Genomic DNA, 22,115 nt, shown 5'->3' on the forward strand with positions numbered 1-22,115 from the left:
TAATTCAGATCTCTGTCCAAATTCTTGGATGTCAGATCTCTTTGTAACGAGCTAATCCACGCTTTGAGGGGCTCAAAACTCATCTGTGACCCACACATAGGCACAGTGCCACCGGGGTGCAGAAGGTCAGAGCTGAAGGTCCACTCCGGAAAGTTTTCCATGATTCTGTGTGGTAGAGGTTGAGCTGTAACGACATAGGATCAGAAAAAATACGCTTTGTCCTCTCACAGAATGGAGAAGCCCAGGAAGATCTTGGTTGGTGTCCTCCTGCTCACCATGTCTGTGGCAATCTGCTTGGCTCAACACTGGTCTTACGGCCTGCAGCCAGGAGGAAAAAGAAACGCCGAAAATCTGGTGGACTCATTTCAAGAGGTAGGTTCAAAACTGTAAAGCAACTCTCGTTTTTGCTGCAATCCCATATCTGTACTAGATGCAGGCAAAAAGCCAAATGGCAGTATCAGAGGTGACACAGGCTTTACTGTGGGACTCTCAACACGTGTGTGTGTGTATTACACACATACATGCACGGACTTTGTGTCAAGTAGGAACTGGACAGCAGCTTGTATTGGGGTGTTATGGTGACAACTGAGAGCCTTGCATGCACAACAGTGCTTCTATGGCAGATGGAAAGCTTGGGCAGTCTGCCCTGTAGGAGGGATGGAAGTCTGACTTCCAGGTCGAACCTGACTTCACCCTCTCCCTTGTTTGAGCTGCCCTTCTCATCGGCTGCTTTGTGACAACATCCATCCACCTCCGTGAGAACGTGGCAATGGCAGCTGGTGTGGGATTACACGGCACACACTTTGCCGATGGACTCAAACCACAAAGCAGATGTGAAAGGTTCTGTCCACCAGTGGCTCTTCTTATGCTTTCTAACATTTCATCTGTAGTCCCTTATAACCATAGTTCCAATATCCTGCGTTGCTGTAGCATATGTGCAGCACATAGGAAAGAGTTAAACACAACTGCTGGGTAGAGTTACCTTAGGAGAAAAATCAATTCTCATGAAGGCTGTGTTTATTCCTCTTCAGATTGCAAATGAAATGGAAAATCAAGGGGAAGTGCAGAAGGATGAATGTCCTGGTTCATACCGGCGTCCCAGGTTGAGTGATCTGAAGGAAACCATGGTAAGTAATGTGCTTTTTTTCTGTGGGAAAATCACAGACCAGTCCAGGTTGGGAAAGCAGGGGGTAGAGGGGTGCAAGTGGTGGGAAAGAAGAGGCAGGTATGCTTAGTTCACACGTGGCAATCCCAGCTCTGCCCTTAATTTACCTAAATAACCCTCAGGTACCTCTAAATTACAGCCCTAGAGTAGGACCACATCAATCTTGATGCTCCTGCTGTAGCTATGTCATTGCTGACTGAATTAAAAACAAAATAAAGTCAAGCACGTACTTCCTTAATACAAATGTAGGCAGCATTCGCAGATGCTTAACTTCAAAGGCATGCTTTGCCAGCTGAAGGATTGAGCCATATGGAAGTGCTGCTCCCAAGGTCCCCGGACTGGGAAATGTATTTTCCATTAGATGCTCTAATGCAGTGACAGCAGAGACTTCACATACCCACAAACTGCCACAGAAAGTACACTCTCAAGCAGGAAAGTGCTCTTCAAATAATGTATCAGCACCTTGATCTGCCCAGATGGTCCCTGCTTTCTGGGAAGCATCTCTGAGTTGTCCTAAAGTTGAAACAGTCCATCTCTGATGAAGTTTTGAAGCCCAAACAAAAAATTTTGACAACTTAACTCTCACCACTCACTGAGGTCTGAATACACACTCAAACACTTAACTTGGAATATCTTCTTCCTGTGGTATAGCTTGAAATGTGTGGCCTTCTTACTTCTAGCTGCTTAATGATGCTGAAAACAAATTAAAGCTTTTCCAGATGTAGGTTTTCCGAGGTTAACGCATTCCTGAAGTTGACATGGGAGCATTATGCAATGAGAAGGGAGGTGTCAGGAAACAGACCAGCCCATGGAAACAGCTTTTCAGGTTGCCTTCATCACTTCCTGGAGCTGCTGGTAGTGAGCACAGAGATACACTGAGCTGAGATACAGAAGGGAAAACAATAACATAGTGAGCACCTCTCCTCAAAACACCTTGGGCTTTCAATTTCTGAGAGAACAACATAAATGGATGCACAAACAGAAGACCACATGCAGCAGGATGTGACACAGGAACGCTGTTTCCATTCCAAAAGCACTAAGGTATACAGAGAATGGGAACAGGACAACTGTCCCACCTTGTAATGCTTTTGCAAGCACGGCTCTCTTGTCCTTGGTATCTTGGCCAGCTGCTGAAGTTGATGGAGACATTTTGCACACTGATGCTTTGTCTAAGTTCATGCCAAAATGTAGTGTTCTGCAGCTGCTGGGCTGCCCTCTAAGAGCTGCTGTGGCAGTGGGGCTGTTAACAGATGTAAAAAGTTGGTCACACACTTCGGGATGAAAAGGGCTATTATAAGTGTCAGATACATTACACTGCACCATCAGATCCATGGGCAGGTGGCAGAGAGATCATGTCGGGTCAAATTTATGTCATTTTAATCCTCCTTCCAACAGAGACCACAATAGGAACACATCTGAGCAGGCTTTAAAATTCCATCATCCAAGTTCTTTCTTCTAAGATAGTATATGGTGTGTGCTTACAGGCAAGCCTGATCGAAGGAGAAGCTAGAAGAAAGAAGATTTAAGTCCACAAAGCCAACAATGGGCCTAGAATAAAATTTCAAAGCAATTCAACAGTTCCTCCTGCCTCTGCTTTGACTGCAATGTGAATAAATACTGTGAAATTACACAGGTAAACCAACACATTCTAGTCCAGTGGTGGGGAATCAACTCTTCAGGGTTGGCTTTGCATTCTATAATGAGCACTTGGCAGTGACAGCTTTTGTTTCACACATATGCACAACGCCTGGACACAGCCACTGTCTGACCACAGTCGCTGGATACAACAGTAATACAACTTCATTATAAATTATGAATAATTTTAATGCTGGAATGGAAGTCTGCTCACACCTCAGCAGACCACACATGAAAGACTTTTGTATGCTTTTTTTTTTTTACTGGTTCACTCATAAAAACGACATTTATATTAAAAAGTTATTTACAAATTTTACAATAGTTAATACATTTTAAAAAAGCCAAAAAAATGTATACACCTTGCTTTACAGACTTAGTGATTCCTATGCCATTTACCCAGAGAGATGCAGCCTCCCTTTTCCCATGCTTAGCTCCTACCCTTCCTTCAGAGCCAGTTTAAAAGCTGTATTTTCTGCTGCTTCCATTGCAGAGGATAGAAAGAGGAAAAAGGATTTGCAGTCTGTAGAGGTGTGTGTTTCATAACTAAACCATCACACCCAGGATCACAAAACACAACAGCCATGCTCTCCTGAACTCAACACAAACATGTCCTGTGGTTCTTCATGTCACTAAAACCTTTATAATACCAACTGGGAACAACTGCATCCATTGATGCCACGGATGCTGGGGTCTCACCACACCAGCAACCTCACTCCACACCAACTGGGATATCCATTTTCACATCATAACCAGTTAAATACACACTGCAATGCATTGTGAAGATTAATAAGAACATCAACTGGACCAGAACTAGGTGAACCTCATGTGCTTTTGAAAAGCCCAACCTCCAACCATGCATGAAATTAAATCACATCTACATGTGGCCTGTTTTTTCCTGACACAATCCCAAGAAAAGCTCATGCCATTCCACTACATAATGCAGTCCACAACAGTACACATAAGATACAGAAGTTTTTAATTAAAAGAAACTGAAAAATGGTAGCAGTAGTAGTCAGGAATGTTTTTACACTTAAGAAAAAGGTTACAGTTCAGTTACAGACACCTTAGAACTTCTTATTTCCATTTACAATTATAAAAATAAATAAGGAGAGGAAATCTGAGCCACTATCACTACGAGTCCAACCTGCTGCTCATCTGGGCAATGTACTCTGGGCTGCACAGCACAATGAGGGTTGGATATAGGCTCTCAACAACTGCTACACATACACAACAGTATTTCTGCTGCTGTGGATCAGAGCTGTTCTCACTGGAATCAGTGTCCTTTCCTAATCCAATAATCCACTAAAATGGAAAGCTGTCTATTTCCCTCTTCCCTGATGTGGATTAGAGCCTGTAACATTTTTAAAGGAATTTAGCACAGCGTGACGAGTTTTAATTAAAAGCTCCAGAAAACAAGTGTTGAGCATATTTCTCCAAAGGAAAAAAAATAAATCCTCTCTATGACTTGAAACTCAACACTGGCTGTGGACAGCCTGGCTGTGAGATGGGATTCAGATCAGGTCTTCCCTGCAGACTGCATACTGAACTCTGATTTATTCAAAGCTATGAGTTCAGTATAAATGCCACTGTTTCTGCTACGAAGAGATCACCATTATGGATCAGTCTTGGACTCCCACTTTCAGTCCTATGCTTCAAATGACATTATGCAGTATTTCCAAAGTCATTTAAGTAACGTGGAAAACTGATTCTCATCTTGAAAATGACATAGTGAGACCTTACACAGTCTCTAAATATTAAATCTCAGAACTTGGGTAGGTATGGTAGCAAAGAATAGAACGTTTTAATTAATTAAACAAAAATAAAAAATCAGAGGTCTGGTGGGATTTTGCACTAAATTCTCCTTAATTAAAACCAGTCAGGCCCTGTGCTTACTCACACACTTAAATGCCCAATTGCTTTTTAAAAACCTGACACTGAGAAGGACAATGCTGCTCCAAAAGTGGAACAGAGGCCCAACATCACTGGGGAACAGCACAGAAATCCCATTGTGCAGCTCCATGTAAGCTCTGCTGACTTGTATCAGCTAAGAACAGAACTCTTCACACAGTCAGTAATACACTGAAGAAAATTCAACTCCTATCTGCTAAGGCAAGAAAAAGGGAAGAGCTCCCAGCATTTCCAACAGGCCCTAGAACAATAATAATGCTAAGAAAGGATAAAAATCTCCCCAGTCTTCAACCAACGGTGTAGAAAATATGCACAATTTGGGAAGGGAGATCTCCTCACTCTGTACTTAAGCATCAGCTGCTCCTCTCCTTGCAGGGAGGTGATGTCTCACGATAACAACCACTGCAGTGAAAAGGCCTGAGCTGTAGAGAGTGCACCATGAGAAGCATCGAAGAGCTGCCAGGTGGGATGGGTGACTGCAAGGCAGAGCTACAGGGAGACAGCATCCTCACTGCTGGCTCTGTAGTAAAAGCTGAAGATGAAAATGAAAGGCTTGTTCTGGGCCCTGCTGAACACAGGGGTGGGGGTCCACCACTGCCCTCCTTCTCCCCACCAATTTGGGGACGTGAGCATCATCAGCACCTGGACCAGCACCAGGAGAGACAGCGACTGAGTTCACATTCCCAGTGGCTGATAGAGACATGAACCAAGGGAGGAAAGGGAGAAGATAACTAACAACTTACGTGCAGGGTATTCTGTTCATATAACCGGTCTGTAGTCAAGAAAGAAATGAGGAAAAAAGAGATTACAAAGCAGGCAGAACCAAACGTCATCCAAGTCCAAAAGTATCATGTAAAGGGTCATTAAGGATTAGCTGAAAAAAAAAATGCCCAAGGTCAGGCTTCCTCCAGTGAGATCATTTTGCATGGACTAGTTCCCTGCTCTAGGAAAAATACCCAGTGGCTGCACAAGGTACATCTACAAGTTAATAAAGCAGATCAGAAAGGAAAGGAATTATGACTCAAATGTCACTTGGAACTGAAACATCCAAACCAGACTGCTGTGCTGTTAGCCCGTGAGAAGCCACTAGCTGAGGTTCCTGCTGACTTAACAAAGGAGTTAAAAGCAAACCTGCTCTGGAAAGGAAAAGCACCTCTGAATGAGGGAACAGGCAGATACAAAGGCAAGGCACTGAATTACAAAAGGTGGTGTTAACATATATGTTTCTATCGCTCACACCACTGCTCTGCCTTAAGGAAACTCTGGCTGAAGACAAAAAGTTCTTGTTCAAGCAAAGAGCTTCTAAGGATCCTTTAGTTCGTGTGCAACAGCAGCAGAAGGAAGACAGTGCTCACAAGAAGAGGGAGAAGTGGACAAAAAATGAAAGCTGAGAAAACCCTGTGGTGTTCAAGTCAGGCAGCATCTGTGGCCAGGAATATAACGTAGAGTGACAAGACCTACAACGCACTGGAGAGGCAGTGAAACAAACTCAGGTTGTCCAGAAAGGTTTCAAAGATATCCCCTGAGAAGGCAACAGCCCAGAAGAAATTGCATGCGAGCTACAGTGAGCACAACTGTGACTGCAGTGCAACTTCCCCAACGTCTCCATCCTGCTCTGTGATGGGAATCTGATATGACCCTTTAATGAGTGCAGTCTGTTCGTAGAGCCATACATGCAGCAAAATAAATGCAGCTCCTGCAGGTTTCCTTAACTGGAGTCACACAGAAGACAAAGGAACATATAAGAACAAGACAAAGGGCAACTTTGGTCCTCACAGCTGGAATGGGGTTTCTTTGATTTCATTTTTCTCTGAAAAAGAGTTTAAACCTCAATAAAGCCAACCTCAAACAACTTTAGGATCTCAGTAAGGCAGTAATACTCATTTCAGACACGTGAGTGGAATACTGGTGCAGTGACCTGCAGAAAAATAAATAGTAATCATAAAAAAATCCACAACAAAACAAAAAAACTGGCAACTTGTGAGAAACATCCCCAAAGGGTTTTAAATGCAGCTCCATAAATTATTCCCAATAATCAGGAGCTTAATGACAGTGACAGGTGGCAAGCAATATTGTTTCCAGGAAGAAATTAATGTGGCACCGAGTGGCAGTTGACAACTCTGGGGGGATATATAAGGAAGTTATAATTATGTCTCTTGAAAAGATAACAGCAAAGTTCCTCACAAAGAATGAGTTCTGAAACGGGGAGTTCAGGAAGGTCCTGCTCCACACAGCAAGAAAGAGCTGCTGAAGCTATTTTTTGAGTGATCTAGATCATTCTATGGTCGAACAGACCTCAAATGCACACTGCAAGACAATTTTCCATTGAATTTTCTTCCAGCTTAAATGCTGCACAAGACCCATCTGGTCCACAAGGAGTAATGATATTCATGCTCTATCTTTGGTCACTATAGGGCTGTGAGGAAAAGCAGGAATTTCAGAAGGTTAAAACCCAAGACCATGACATTTTTCTTCTTCAGAATAAATAATATGGAAAGACTGATGCCGATATCCTGAGAGGGCAGGAAATAAATAACTAAAAGAGAATAATTAATAAAATACTTATAAATAATATAATTATCTCATTCTCCAAGGAAAGAAAAGCTGCAGAGCTGGAATAATCCAAGCAACAGGAAGCGTGGTGGTGAACTGTCAAGTCTTCCACATATCCCAGATCCAAGTCTAGTGGTTGTGAACAACTCAGACCAAGGGAGGCTACAAAACAAAGTGCAAGTACTGCCCCAAATGGGGAGGGAGGAGGAAGGAGGATGATGCTTTCTATCTGTGAGGATCTGGCCAAAGTAAGGGTTACAGTACACACTCCATCCTCCCCAGGTTGCTGGTATCAATACAGCGCTGGTACTGACACAACTTCTATCCATTCTAAGACATTCACAGGAGAAAAGTCACTTTTTACATCCCATTCAAAAAGCATGAAGATGAAGTCTTTGTCCCAGGTGCAAAACAAAGTAGCAACATATCAAAGGAAGGAATATCAGCTGCTCTGTAGTGTTAAAACCAGAATCAACAGTGAAACTATGATTAAGTACTGGCAAACCTAAACTCTCCATTGGGAGTGAGCAACTGCCACTACTTGAGCAGAGATGGTATAAGGCAGAACGTCTGCACTTCATCTTAAATACATATGATGAGTAGCAGAAAAAAGGTTTCTTATCCTGCTAACAATGTTCAGGTCTCTGCCTGCAACCACAAATCTTAGGAGACCACACATCATACACCGACACCTGACATCGCATGGATGCAATCCGTCTCACTTCATGCAAATCAAGGCTTGAATACAGCAACAGAAGGGAGGGATTTGTGCTTTAGTACAGCTACAAAGCTGTAATGAACCCATGTGGAAATACTGCATATCATATCTCATACTGGTGTGGCTTACCTTGGTTCAAGCCCTGGTTTCACATCACTACTGTGATAGTTTTACACTAGGAACAAGCCTCTGAAATTGCATCAGTGAAAAAAATCAGGACAGACAAGCCTAAGACAAGAATTCCAGTAGGCTGGCTTCTTCCCCGACGTGATTAGTGTCCCATTATTGGAAAGGTAAACCAGAGGTTGGGAATATAGTTACACTGAGAGTTCCTTTTAGTGTTTCCCAGGGACAACTTCAATGGAAGTGAATGGAATGGCAAATGAGATCACTAGTCTTTAGGGTAGAAAGCCCCAGAATGTCAGTGAAGAGAAAGCAGCCATTTCTCTCTAGGCACTTGCTGTTAGGCAAGCAAGTAATAGTCCTCACTGCAATCCTTGCTCTGAAGAGAGGACACTGGATTTTCTGGTTTTTGGAGGTGGAGGGGGAGGTTTGGCTTCACGCCTGCTTGGTAGTGGTGGAGCAACCTGAGAAGACAAAACAAAAGCACAAAGGAAAAATAAACCATTACCAGGCAAGTTAAGACATTTTGCTTGACCAAACAGAAGCAAAGCAAAAACTCCTGTGCTTCCTAATTGCTCTTTCAGGATCACATCTCTGAATTCATCCTCTCAGCACTCTCTGCGATAAATGAGAGCAGCAAAGAAGGACACATCCCCAGAGGTAATAAAACAGGTAAGGGTTGTCAGAGAAACCTTCAGTGGTAGATATTCTTTATTTGCTTCTGAACCACAGTCTGACTGAGTCAGTTATTTGTTCAGCCCCGAGTTTTACTAGTAAAATGGAAATCAACCCACTTCTCAGGGTTTCAAAATTCAGCTATTTTTATCTTGCTGGCTTGACCTCTTGTTCAGTTGCATTACGCACTGAAGGGATGTAAAGTGCTTCCAAATCAAAATGGTGTAACCAACTCCAAGAAATGGCAGCAAACACAAAGTTCTGCTAAAACAAGCCACAGCCTTCCTGCCCAACACGTGGGACAGTGGGCTTGCTGTTCTTGCAGAAAACTGCACTCAGTGGGTCCTTCCAAGTTGGCCCTTTGTTTCAAGGCACATCCTGGAAACGCATGAAAATTGAAAGCCAGGTGAGCAAGAAGCTCACGTGGGTTCGCCTCTTGCTTAGCTGAAACTGCCAAGATTTCATGATTATTTTAACCAAATGAGGACACACTCAACTTCACATCAACAGCAAAAGGAGCAAAACACTTCAGAAAACACTTCTGCAATCTCTCTTTACAGCCCTTCGAATCCATTCCATTTGGATATAAGCCAAGGTCAATGTTGTGAGCCAAAGCATGTTAGTAATTACTTTTCTTACAAGACTCAGGGGAAGGGGGCTCATTCATTAATCCTCTTGAACCAGCAACTCCCACAGCATCCCCAGCACTGGCATATTTCCGCCATCCACACCACCTACATCAGTTACAATGCCCCTTCTCAGAAAAACAGTCAACTTGCAAGGGAAGGTCTGAGAAGAAAACCTCACACTCATCCCACATTTCAAGACTTTATGCCATTATCACTGAGAAATAAATGATCAACTGTTGCACTGTCTTTCTGTGGTGTGGAAGTAACATATTTGGGAAGTCTCATCACTCTTTAAATTCACTGTTTTTGATCAAAATCCAGATATTGTTACTTAGGTTCTCAACAAATCTCATGTGTAAATAGCACTGCTAAGACATCACTGTCACAGTCCCATTTCAGGGGTGAAATGAATTTGACATAACTGATGTCTCCAAAGCTGATTATCTGACATTTTTGCCTGGCTGAGGCACTGTACTCAAGGTTGAAGCTCTGCTTTGAGTTCCAGGTATCTTGCTTTTCTATGATAAACAACTTTCCCAAGACAGGATGTATCTCTTCAAAGACCCAGAAGTGCCATAAACAAGAAACAAAAAGGACTGGTGAGGCACAAGTCCAGAACTGGAACCTATCGGAAGAGATTAAGTGTCCTTGTGCCAAACACAGATCAAGTGAGGAGTGGGATACCTCCCCAAATGACCATGGAAGACCCCCCCACAAGAGCAGAAGATTCAACTATGCTACATAACCTTGTACTTACATTATCCTTTGAATATTTAATAGCTGGGTGTGACTTATGCATTAGGTAGGTGTATAGTGAAAATGTTTTGACTATTAAGTAAAAGACAGTGAAAAGACTTGGGGTGCTTGATTTATTCTGCATAGGACACAAGATGGAATATTCCCACAAATCCATCTCTCTAAATATCTGCCTTTTTGAATGTGCTTTGGAAAGTCTAAATTGGCAACACAATCATGAGAGTTTTTGCACATTAAGTATCTGCAAACCATTTGGAGTACTACAGGGCAAGAGGAGCACTAAGCACAAAAAGTGTCAATGTGGCATTCTCAGAAACTGAGAATTTCTCTTTATGAAACTGAGAGAAAAAATCTGCAGCTAAAACAATGATGTAATACAGAATAACTTTTAAGTGAGTAACAACATATCTCAAAGATTTTTGAGCTGAGGACTGAAAAGGAGATAAACATTTATAATTTCTGACAGTATGTAAACTCATCTTTTTCAGGACCAGATTACTGTACTATTTCACATGTTGATCATGTTTTGGAAACTCTTCCCTGCTCCACCCCCACACAGTTTGCCTAATCAAGGACAACACAGTCACCACTGGAAAATGGGGCAGCATTTGATAGCTCAAAACTTCTTTTTCTTCTGTGGTTTCAGGGAGTGAACCAGTAAAATGATTAGACAAGTTTCAAGCAGCACCATGCGAGAAGCAGCTTGGAAAATTCCACTGGTGTCTTTCTCAAATGCTGCCTTCCAGAGAAATGTCAGCTCTCATTTCCTTACCTCCACAGAGTTCCTCGGGTTGCTATTCTCATAGGGTTTGCTCTTGGGCGGAGGTGGGGGTGGGGTGCTCTGCAGGCTAGCAGCTGACAATCCATCTGACTGCAATGAGGGAAAACCTAGAAGCAAGAACAGTAAGACAAGACATTTAAGTAGGAGGAAAAGGAGTGAGAAAATGAATTGACCATGTATTTGTTTTAGCAGCCAAAATGGAGCAGAGATGTCAAAGTAGAATCAAAGTTTTATCTTCCTTAAGTTCAAAATGCCCCGAAGAATTCTGTCTCCATCAAACAAATCTAAGCTTATGTGAAAAATGCATGCCTGAGAGAACAGAAAATTGAATCCATTATCACATCTGCAATGTTCACTGGGGTTTCCTTTCAGCCAGGGCCTCAACCTGAGAATTCACTTTGATTTTAACTCCAGTTGATGGAGTAGATAAGTACTCAAACTTCAGAAGAATTCTTGGGAAGCTGTCCTGCTACTAATGGTAATTAAAACTGCTTGCTAAGTAAAAGCGTGAGGCTCTGTATTCCTTTCACAGATCTCCCTTTACATATTACTCCTACATTTGTTTGTATTCCTGGTTCTCTTCTCCCTACTCCTTTACCCCAGTAAGTTTGGGTTGATTTTTTTTGTTTTAAATCTTTTATGCCTCTCCATGTCATTATTCAGAAACTCTGGATTCTGAATGTATATCCAAGTGAGAGGAAGACCCTACATGTGATTTTCTATCCATTTAAGAAGCAGAGCATAGAGTGAGATACTTAACACCAAGAATAGCAAAGAAGCCATCGGCGGTGAAAATAGAGCTACATTTTAACCCTGGTCGTATATTTATACTTTGCTTCAGATTTAGTGACACTGCCTAGCAGAGGGAGAACTGCAAATTACTCCAGTTTGCCAATTCTACAAGATAAACAACTCCTCCTTCAAGTGTAACATTAACTACATGAGTGCCCAAGCTGCACAGCAGCATCTCCTTTAAAATTTTTAACAAAGCCTGTAGGGCTTGTGCTATTCAGCCAGAGACCTGCTCAGAAACCAAACCAAGCTATGATGCAGTTCCCTTTAGTGGATTCACTACAGGTGTTCCAATAGTATGTGTTGTTATCATCCCAACGATTTACTTCCCTCCCTTCCTCCCCAGCGAGGAGACCTCATTAAAATTACCACTCAATTGCTGCATTAAAGAACTTACTGTGGGTTCTTGGGGTTTTGGGAGTTATGGGTGGTGGGCTGAGAGGTGTTGACTGCTGGAGAGAAGAACCCTGAAGCAAAGTCAGCCTGTTGTCTCCCAGCTGAAGACTCTTTGGCCTTTGAGCTTTTCCTGACGTGCTCTGGTTAAAGCAAAGAGTAAACAAAACCTTTAGAAGTCAGCAAAGTTGCTGCACACGTATCAGATCATCAGACCTGTCACAAAGGCACCAACATGCTCCAGGAGAGTTGTGTGTAAGAGAGAAAGGTGCATTCAGGTGAAACACAACACTGAAACCACATCCCTGGCTAAGCCATGTCAAAAGGCATCAGCTGTGGTCCTATGACATGCTCAGTTTTCTCTGGGACCGTTAAATGGTTTTTAATGACATCAATTTATACACTAAAAGGAGCCAGGGAAGGAAACCTACAGCAAGTTTAAAGAAGAGCTGGCACCCAGCATCTTTGAGGACCTCTTCCAAAGCCTTGGTCAAATGGTTGTAATGACACCTACATACTGATACCAGGGGGTAAACCAAACCACTCCAATTGTCACAAGTGGTACAGCTGTGTAGAGCTCCTTAGGTGGACTATCAACATTAAGGCTGGTGTTAAGAGCAGTGATAGACAGCTTTGGATAGCTTGATTCAGAGTGCCTTCATTTAGCAAACCTGCCTCCTCACAGTGCTATCAATTAAATGCTGTTAGTAACATGAGAGACATCAAAAGCTTCATTTGGCCATCTAAATTCCACCTCAATCCCAGTGCCCATGTTTCCTACTAGCACTGCATGCCTGAACATACAGAGGCAGCCAAAAGGACATTCCAGCCAAGAAGACAAAGGTGAAATTTATTCTTTCTGAACACAGACCAGACAGCCCTGAACATATCCGGGTCCCTTTAAATATCATTTACTGCTTTACAGAGAAGGCTGTCACGCTTCCATATGTAATTAAACTCACAGAACTCTTGGAGATCAATTCTCCCTCACTGAGCCATTCACTATTTCTCACTGCACAGAAGGGAGAGCACATTGGTGTGCAGTGAATATAAAACAAACAGAGCCCAAAGCTGCTGGACATACAGTAAGCCTTTGGTTCCCTCTGGCTTTCTAGCTCTCACACAGCTTATCCAAGAGCTGCATAAAATCACTCTTCCTGATTCCTGTGCTGCACTATGCAGCTATGGAACCAATCAGCTATTAAAAATAAATAAAAAAAAGCAATGATTTCTGTGTACTTTGCAACGTTCTTCAGCACGACTATAATCCTTAACTGCTCATATACTTCAGTAAGCTGATCACACATGCAACTTGCCCTCAGAGAAGAAGTGAGAAGGGAGGGTGGGTGTTCTGGTTTGCATCTCTCGGCTCTCTGCAAAGAGAAGTCTTGCACACACATGCCTTACCGTCCCAGGGAACTGGTCAATAGAACAGGCTTTCTGCCAGAAACTTTCCATCTAGCCTTACTTAATAAAGCGATCAGCAGCAGGTTTGTGGGTTAAACCCATTTAATTCAACAGCACCATTTCCAGAGGCAGAGGGCTGGGCCTCCTGAATCACTAGTATTTACAATCCCACGTTTTCCTATCAACACCACATGGCAATATTCTAGAATCACACTTCTCCTTTTTCAGAAATATTCTGCAGACCCCAAGTGCTGGCAGTACTGCTCAGATTTGATGAGAATTCCTCAGTCTATAGCAGCATAACCCACTCCTGCCAGACCCAGCTGAGATCTGGTCAAGAAAAGGGAAAGAGAAGAGATAATCTTTTAAAATTATTATCATTTATACAACTTGTGATCTGTCAAATCACAGTCACTGAGTCACCAGCTTAAATACTAAGATACCTCATCACTGCACACTCTCTGAAAGTGCAACACAGTCTTAGCATAAATCACAACATACACTCCAAGCTCACACAACTCTGCTTTTGGGCTGAAACTTCTCTGCTCACATTAGGCAACTATTCTGAACCACACCGTTAACTTGAATGCCTTAACAGTCCCTCGTTACAGCTGCAGGGGCATAAATTCTCTCTTATTCCTCTTTTGCAAAAACCTTTCTCAAGGAATAAACACTCCTGCTCTCATGCAGGAGGTCTGGAGCACAGTGCAGACTTGGAAAGTGTATTTTGCAAAGTGCCAAGCTAATGACCTAACTACTGGACCATCTTTTTTCATCTCCCCAGACTACCAAACTGATGCAGGACGTTTGATTTGTGCAGTGATGCTGACTGACAGCAGCTGAACATCTGGCTTGCCAGCTGCAGTTTTGTGTGGGCTAGCAATATCTGCTTGCTCCAATACAAACAGAACAATTCTACACAGCTCTGAGTGCATCGGAGTCCTCCACCTTCTAAAAGAAACAAGAGCACTGAGCATGGAGATGAAACATCAGCGCCTCATGCTTCCAGTTTTTGTACTGGAAGTCAAACTGTAGTTTGGTTTGTGACACAAGTATTCCAAATAAAAAAGCAAGAATTACACAGATGACCCAAGGCTTTTGGTATTTGAACCCCTCCCATTATTTTATGAAGTTCCCAACGACAAGGAATGGAAACATTAAAATCTCCTGCTGGGATTTGATTATTGCTGTTCTTTTCTTGTTGTTGCATTACCATTTTGGAAGTCAGTTCCACTTCTGGCTCCTTCTCCACAATAACCTGAGACTTGCTAACACTCCACTCCTTCCGCTTCAGTTTGCAAATCCTGTTATCACCATCTTCTTTGATGGGCTGTTCTTCAGATCTGGAAGCTGTTGATATTCTTCTCTCCAAGAGAGGCTCCAGAATAGATCTTCAGCCCACCCCAAAAATGTGAAAAAACACAAAATATTACTTCATCATCAGACATCTCATGTGCTGTCAAAAAGCTGTGACCTCTTAGTTTGCAGAACAGGTTATCATGAAAAACTGAGATTTGTGCTCTTAAGCTGTCTGAGCAATTTTGAGTATTGTTCTTTTTTTTTCTTTAAGACAAAGTGTGATCCACTTGCAGAGGAAGCTAGATAGGCATTTTAACTGGAAGTCTGCCATTAATACTAAGAGTAACTAATTCACAGAATGGGTTGGGTTGGAAGGCCAAGGATCATCAAGCTCTAACCCACCCCTGCCAAAGATCTGGTACCAGACCAGATTTTCCTAATTACATTTGAAAATCTCCTATTTTCAAAGAAGTAAACCCATTTTAGCAAAAGTATATCCCCATGCAAAGGCTGACTACTCACCCATCTGAACCTGGCCTGGAGGAAGTGCTATCAGATGATGTGGAAGATGTAGAGACCACAGAAGAGGCCACAGATGTGACAGAGAGCCGTCTCAGCGTGGAAGACATGATGTAGGGCAACACGACAGAGCCTGACCTGCTTGGTTTCCTTTCTGTCAGGGAGGGAGGCTGCAGAGAAACATGCTCATGACAAATCACACCACACAAGTTCAGAAACTGCACGGGCAGAGTTGTGTTTCTTCAAGGCAAAACGTCAGACTTCGCTTACCAAAGTTATTACACCGTACTGCTTCTCTACCTTCTTCTTCAGCTCACTGAAACAGGCTGTCAGTCTGTCATGCAGAGGCTTCAGCTGCTCTGTCAGCTTCTCACCATGGATTCTAATTCCCTCTGCTAACAGTGGCATCTGAGAGGAACAAAATAAAGATAGGAAAGGGCAAATCTGACCTGCTGCTCCAGCAAGGAATCGTCTGTGCCATACATCTCAGATACAAGCAAAGTACTTGAATCAGTATGTTTTAAGTTTGCAGAGGTGAAAAAAGCAATCAAAGTATTCAGCCACTGACTCAATACTAGTGACACTACAGTAGCTTGACCATCTATCTGAATTGCATGTGTGTATGTACAAGAAATATGAACCCCATCTACACCAATGATTCTCTCTTCCATACTCTGATTCCATATTCTGCTTTGGGAAATGTGGCACATTAAACATTCAAGAATCACAACTTTGCTTTCTTGAGTTGTGTGATTTTGAAGCAGCTTTAATTGCACTCTGTTGTACATATATCTGTAAAAACTGGTTTTTGGGGATACCATTTACAAGTCTGCAATTGCAATTGTAAATTCCAGGCAATTTTTCATTGCTATGCAGATGAAAATAGACAACTTTCAGTGGTCAGACAGAGAAAACATTAGCCCCAGTATTTCATGAAGATTTAAAAAATATTCTGTTAAGTGTACATGGAACATTCTAGACCACAATTTTAGAATATAACAGTTCTTAAAATAAAGAACTATTCTATACGTATAGAGATTGCTCTCACAGTACCTGCTGCATTTCCTCTCTAAAATTGATGCTGGAAAACCACCAGCACTCACACATACTGCATCCCTATCTTTCTCAATGTGATACCTGTAGAGCAATCAATTGCTTAAGCAGTTCAATTTTATCTTGATCTTCAGGATGCTCTTGAAGATATTTCTCTGTGAAGAAGGCCTAAAACAAAGGGAGAAGATGACTTAGACACGATGCTGTTTGCAGAGCCAGCTCCTCAATGAAGACTTCACTATATTTTCAGTGAAAATTGGTTAAGTTACAAAACTCCCCTCTACAGGTACTGACTTGAACAATCAAATCTATTTACTTGACACCCAAACACGAGCAGCAGAATCAGTCTTAAAGTTCTCACTTCGTTTTTAGCACTCAATGACCTATAGTACATGAAGATACGCAAATAACTGGAGTCTCAGAGAGGTGAACAGACCATCTGTTGCCTATAGTTTCCTTGAGATCTAACATTTAGGCCCTGAAATACAACACCTTTACATGGGACTTGCTATGAAGAGTCAGTAGAAATGAGGCTGTTGAGATTCTAACTCTTAGTTTGGTTCAACAAAGCATCTTTAGTCCACACTTCCACTAACTGGACAACATGTCCAAGTGTTCATAAGCCTAGAGGTAAGATTCAGCAAAGGGCTGATGTCAAGAGAAGGTGAGCCCATGAAAGAACTACTGGGTAAGTCCCAATGGATTTTTCTTGAAAGTGTTTAATTATTGCAAGAAGAAAGCACATGTTAAAAAGGCAGATTTTGGCTTTTGGCAACAACGGAACAATTAAAGCTTAAGTTTTTCGCCGCCCACAAACACCAAATGTTCTGTAGTGATCTCCAGTTGAAATAGGAAAATGTGAACCCAGAAATGAGTATTTCCAGATGTGGTTACAGATACTTTGTGTTTCCTAAGTTTTAACTGCTTTCCCACTTTCGTAATTCTAAACTTTATGTCAACCTTAATTCATGAAATGGGAGGATTTAGGGCCAAATTCATCCCTGGTGAAGTATGCAACTCCAGTTATACCCCAGATATTCCAGACCCAATCCTATTTAACTTTTTCACTTCATTTCATGTGAATGCAACATGCTTGAGAAGAATTAAACATCTTTTAACACCGACTATTCAGTTCATGGAAATAAGCAACACATTTTGTGCTGGGGAGATCATAGCTAAATACTGGGAGGCTATTAAGGCTTAAGCTAACATCACATAAGGAAGGAACATGCACCATGTCAACTGAATAACTGAATAAACATGGATAAGAAAGATTCCTCTTTTTTTTTCCCTGAAATAAACACTTTTCTGTAACACTGTAATGATTTTTTGCTGGAATCTTCACTTGCCTTTCCATTCTATATAAATGCAATGGAGAAATGTTAGTTATTTTGCTTCTGTTCCTGGTCCTTGCACTGCTCATTGGGCTAAGCACCTCACAATGCTCCCACAAGGCAAGGCCACATTATTAACAATGTAATAACCAATGTAAGTTTGGTCCCAAACAGACTACTCCTTTACTCTGTGGCAGCACACACCACTAGAACTTCACACTGAAACACTCAACACTATGTCTGAGTAACTGCTGAAAACTGAACTTCAATGTCCCATGCTTCAATCCAGACCTCCAACACTGCAGAGGTCAAACTGAGCTACAGATAAATGTGACAAAGACCTTTTCATAGTTGGTATATCCCCCCATGACTGCTGGGTCCACAATCCCATTAAGGAGCATGGAGAGAGGATGCACAGGAAGGCTCCGATCCCAGACATGCTGTTGGACAATGTTGCTGATTTTCTCATTGGTGAGCTCCATCGTTTCTATGGCGTTCTCCAATGGGCTGATCTCTTCCTGAAAGAAAGCAGGAAAAGAGAAATTACTGGTGTGCCCTACCATCAATGGAACAGCTAGTCCTGAGTGGACTGTGTAGTCCTGCAAAACTTTATTCCATGAAAGACCACAGAGGTTGAAATCCTATCCACGTGCAGAACTCACCGCTGTGATCTGTTTGACTTCAAACCACTTGAGGATGCCTGGAAACGAATATGCTGTTGTGTAAGTTGTCCTTTCTATCCACATAGTCTAGAAAGTGAAGGAAAAAATTACAAGATGTAAAGAAAGCACTGGACTTGCAATTCAATCCTCCCCTGCACTAGAGCATGCAACACAGGCTTCCAGCACTAAGCTGGCAGGATTTACACAATGGCATTCACTTTCACAGACTGGGGTGGAACCTGGTGGTTTTGGCAACAAATGGTATCAGCATAGGCAGCAGAAGGCAGCTGTCCTCCACACAGACCACTACCAGGGGTATGACTATGGTGCATTTAGCCATATTTGTACACAACATGCCCAACCACTACATGTGAGACAGAGAATGCCTGACAGGCAAGGAAACATGCTATTAAACTACATCTAAAGCTCACTCTCCACTGTGAATCTTAAAAGCTGGCCTGAAGTTGACCTGATCCTTCATAGTCAAATGTTGGCCTCCTTAAGGACAGCTACATCACCCAAAGGCAATAAGCAGGCACTAACAGACACCCAACTTCACTCCACAGAACACTATGGTTAAAAACCACAGTGCCTGTGGATCCTACATCAAGCATCTGAGCACAGGTACAGAATCCCTCAGTATATTACATTATCTTTGCATAAAGATTGCAACCAACATGAATTGCAACCTTTTGTTCCTCCTACATCTCAATAGCTAAACTCTACAGCCACAGCTGAAAGAAAAACATTTAGAGTACTGTTCAAAACACCACTGGCAAAATAAGCAAATGTACAAAATAGTTCACACATAGCACAGACAACTGAGGCAGCTGTTACTGAAACAGAAGGACTCACAGCAAATTCGTTCTCTGGATCCTTTTCTCCTTTTCTGAATGGTCGGGAGTATGTGAACTGCTGTACCTCATTTGCTCTGTAGTAGCTACAAAGAAGCAGAGAAAATAGAGTGCTTTTTCACCACTCATCTTCCTTACATCACTGTTCTTCTATTGCCTCTCAAAAATAATGAACTTTAAACTGGATCAGGATACAAATTTACACCAGACAAAAAGACACTCCACCCCGTGACTACACAGCAAATGTTGAGAGAGAAAAAATTACTTTAAGATCTGTTCAGGAACAGGTTTGTCTTTATAATTAGGTGGCAGGTTCATCACAGGCTTCACTATAAAGCACTGCACATCTGAGATGCTATAGTTAAGGATGAAAAACTATGAATTCTGTTGGGAAAAAGGAAAAAAAAGTGCCTTTTTTTTTTCCATCAAACATCAGACCTCAACAATTCCCTGTGCTCTTGTCATGTTTGAAGAGAAACACTTAGTTGCTGATCAACAATAACAGAAATTACACTGCTTGCTGTGGCTGGTATGCTACCCATGAACTAAAAGCCCTGAAAGATAAGGGCTAAATTAATACTTCCAACTACTTAAATTCCTCCTGTGAAACACATGGGAAGCCTGGACACTAAAGATTTCTATCTCAGGGACAGGAAAACAGGATTCTGTACTAGGTTCTGCAATGCATGCATCTACCTCTTCCCTCTCCCTGCCCAATTATTTACCAGATTCTTCCAGGACAGTGAAAATGCTGCCCATGCAATTTCTAGATCAATGAAGCTACTTGTTTTTATCAGTGAGCACCTATATCATCTTCATCTTTTACATCTGTGAACCTTAACAGAAATTCGAGACAAATGAGTAACAGAATCCCCAAAGCACAACGTTATTCCTGCAATACTCTGTGTTAAGGACTGCACTGAAGGCTTGATGTAGGTAAAAATCTGTATGGATAAGTGAAGTAAAGACAGTTTGGCTCACATCAATAGACCATTCCTGTGAATCACCTGCCAATTCTACTCTGAAGTGGCAATGTCTGACTGGTGGACAGCGTAGCCCCTTACATCCCTTTATTCTACCATGGATATCTACAGAGTATTCTCAAAGCAAAAGCAAGGTCATTCTGACTGCTTTAAAGAGCCAGGTGGATACCTGCCAAGTCCAACCCAAAACCACATAGCTACAGTCGATCAAGCCCTGAGCCCAAGCTAATATACTCCTTCTCTCAGGAGAGCTTATTAGCTTGGGCTCTGTGCCATCACTAAGCATTCTATAGAGCTTCTAGCTCTGAACTGGAGGAAGAGCAGCCAGTCTGTGTGTGTAAGCATTCCCTGAGATGGTGTACAGCTTAATTAGCTGCTCCAGTGCACTATTATGAAACAACTACAGGAAGAACAGGGCATTATATCATACAAGAGGAGGAAAACAGATTACTAGCAAAAGAGCCCAAGACCAAGGTGGTTTTCAGATTAAAAGCAAACAAATGTGAAATTAAAACAAACTACAGATCCATCAACCCCTGCCTAATACAACAGCAACTTGGGCACTCAAACTTCTCATCCTTTCAGATGGTGTTTGTAAGAGTCTGAGAAGAACCTGTACCAAATCCAAGCTATGCAGCTGCTCCCCTTTATAACAGGGCTATGCCAAAGACCCGGAACCAAACACCCCCAAACTTTTGGAAAAGTTCAGATCTGGATCCAAATTTTGCAGTTCAGGTTCATCTTGAGCCAAAAACATCAGAACAAACACAAACAGATGCAAAGGAAGTAGTTGAAACAAAGCAGCAACAGAGAAGGCATTTTTTGATACCAAGTTTGGTCTTCAGTGAATTTTAATTTCCTATGTGGACTGAGTGCTTGGCAGGCTTAGTGCAAGGGAAGCATCTGGTATCACTGCTTGAATTGTGCCTCTGTCCACAAACTTTTAAGGCCAAAGTAGACCATCAGACGTCTTCTCTAGTGTGGCCTGTACAACACAGCTCAGAAGCCTAGCAGCATGGTGTTTACTAACACGTGTCTTCCAGAAGCACAACTGATAGAGATTAGAAGTTACCAACAGAACAGTCTGAAGCATATTCACTCAATTGCACTTGGGCATGCACACAAGTCAGAGAAAGATTTTATGCTCAGTGGCACACTGTTGCACCAGCACAAAGGAATAAAGAAAGAGAAGGGCTGCTCACCCAACAGCCCTCATCGGAATAAAGAAATCATTCCACATTTCTTACAAAGCAATTTATAGAGTGAAAAAACCCCAAACAGGTATTTCATAAAAGCTAGTGGACTGCAAGCAAGCAGCATACCTCCCCTCCTCCCACCTTCATTGCCTGTATTTTATGTCTTCCACCTGGACATTACACACACAGCACAGCAGTTATTACTACCTGCTTGAGAGATGGATATAAGAAACCTGACCTGCAACAAGTTCTACTCTACCAGAACTCATTTAATTTTCATAACACCAAATTAGCTCCCTGTTTGACTCTTACAGTTCTGGATCATCTTATTTTCATGCACTGTGTCTGCTTCAAGGTCCTCCTGGAATAATAAGTCCCTTGCTTATTGATCTGTTGTTTACTAATTCTATAATTCCAGGAAGGAAAACAGATCTTGAATGTGCCAAAGCGTTTTAGAACCAAAAGATACACTGTTTTGGAGAAGATCTGATCTCCTCTCCTGGAGGGGCAGTGCTGGTCATCTTCTCAGCACTAGGAAACTGGGTGAGGAGCTTCAGGTTGAAGTCTTCCCTTCGTTCATACTCCTTGCCACGGTAGATAAAAATTTTGTTCTGTGGGCAGTAGAAAAAAAAAATAAGCAGAATTAACATCAAAAGCTATGAGAAAGAGCTTCCCAAACA

The 22,115-nt window shown here is 42.1% G+C and overlaps 2 protein-coding genes across 2 annotated transcripts in view; one reads left to right on the forward strand and one right to left on the reverse strand.

Annotated features, from left to right (window-relative positions):
* The first annotated feature begins 207 nt into the window (after positions 1 to 207).
* GNRH1 (gonadotropin releasing hormone 1) lies at positions 208 to 2,711 on the forward strand. The gene is made up of 3 exons (XM_065745176.1): positions 208 to 372; positions 1,032 to 1,127; positions 2,650 to 2,711. The coding sequence occupies exons 1-3, from the start codon at positions 232 to 234 to the stop codon at positions 2,689 to 2,691; spliced, it is 279 nt and encodes a 92-aa protein (XP_065601248.1). The 5' UTR covers positions 208 to 231; the 3' UTR covers positions 2,692 to 2,711.
* A 3,994-nt stretch (positions 2,712 to 6,705) lies between these two features.
* The window catches only part of DOCK5 (dedicator of cytokinesis 5), a 69,855-nt gene continuing 54,445 nt past the window's right edge, over positions 6,706 to 22,115 (reverse strand). Inside the window, exons 41-52 of the mRNA XM_065745113.1 lie at positions 21,905 to 22,046; positions 19,522 to 19,603; positions 19,258 to 19,342; positions 18,403 to 18,489; positions 18,082 to 18,258; positions 16,491 to 16,574; positions 15,624 to 15,761; positions 15,357 to 15,523; positions 14,749 to 14,926; positions 12,133 to 12,271; positions 10,935 to 11,050; positions 6,706 to 8,566 (exon numbers count right to left, since the gene is read on the reverse strand). Of these exons, the coding sequence (XP_065601185.1) occupies positions 8,465 to 8,566; positions 10,935 to 11,050; positions 12,133 to 12,271; positions 14,749 to 14,926; positions 15,357 to 15,523; positions 15,624 to 15,761; positions 16,491 to 16,574; positions 18,082 to 18,258; positions 18,403 to 18,489; positions 19,258 to 19,342; positions 19,522 to 19,603; positions 21,905 to 22,046 (1,497 nt within the window). The 3' untranslated portion in view covers positions 6,706 to 8,464. The remainder of the gene's footprint in view (positions 8,567 to 10,934; positions 11,051 to 12,132; positions 12,272 to 14,748; positions 14,927 to 15,356; positions 15,524 to 15,623; positions 15,762 to 16,490; positions 16,575 to 18,081; positions 18,259 to 18,402; positions 18,490 to 19,257; positions 19,343 to 19,521; positions 19,604 to 21,904; positions 22,047 to 22,115) is intronic.

The sequence above is a fragment of the Cyrtonyx montezumae genome, unplaced genomic scaffold (genome assembly GCF_038088225.1).
Source record: "Cyrtonyx montezumae isolate F1298 unplaced genomic scaffold, pur_monq_1.0 scaffold_33, whole genome shotgun sequence".
Taxonomy (NCBI): Eukaryota; Metazoa; Chordata; class Aves; order Galliformes; family Odontophoridae; genus Cyrtonyx; species Cyrtonyx montezumae.

Excerpts from the sequence above, each read along its gene's own strand:
- GNRH1 (XM_065745176.1), top strand. The coding sequence starts at position 232 with ATGGAGAAGCCCAGGAAGATCTTGGTTGGTGTCCTCCTGCTCACCATG. Across the intron at positions 373-1,031 it reads TGGTGGACTCATTTCAAGAG|ATTGCAAATGAAATGGAAAA; the intron begins GTAGGTTCAAAA and ends ATTCCTCTTCAG. Across the intron at positions 1,128-2,649 it reads GTGATCTGAAGGAAACCATG|GCAAGCCTGATCGAAGGAGA; the intron begins GTAAGTAATGTG and ends GTGTGCTTACAG.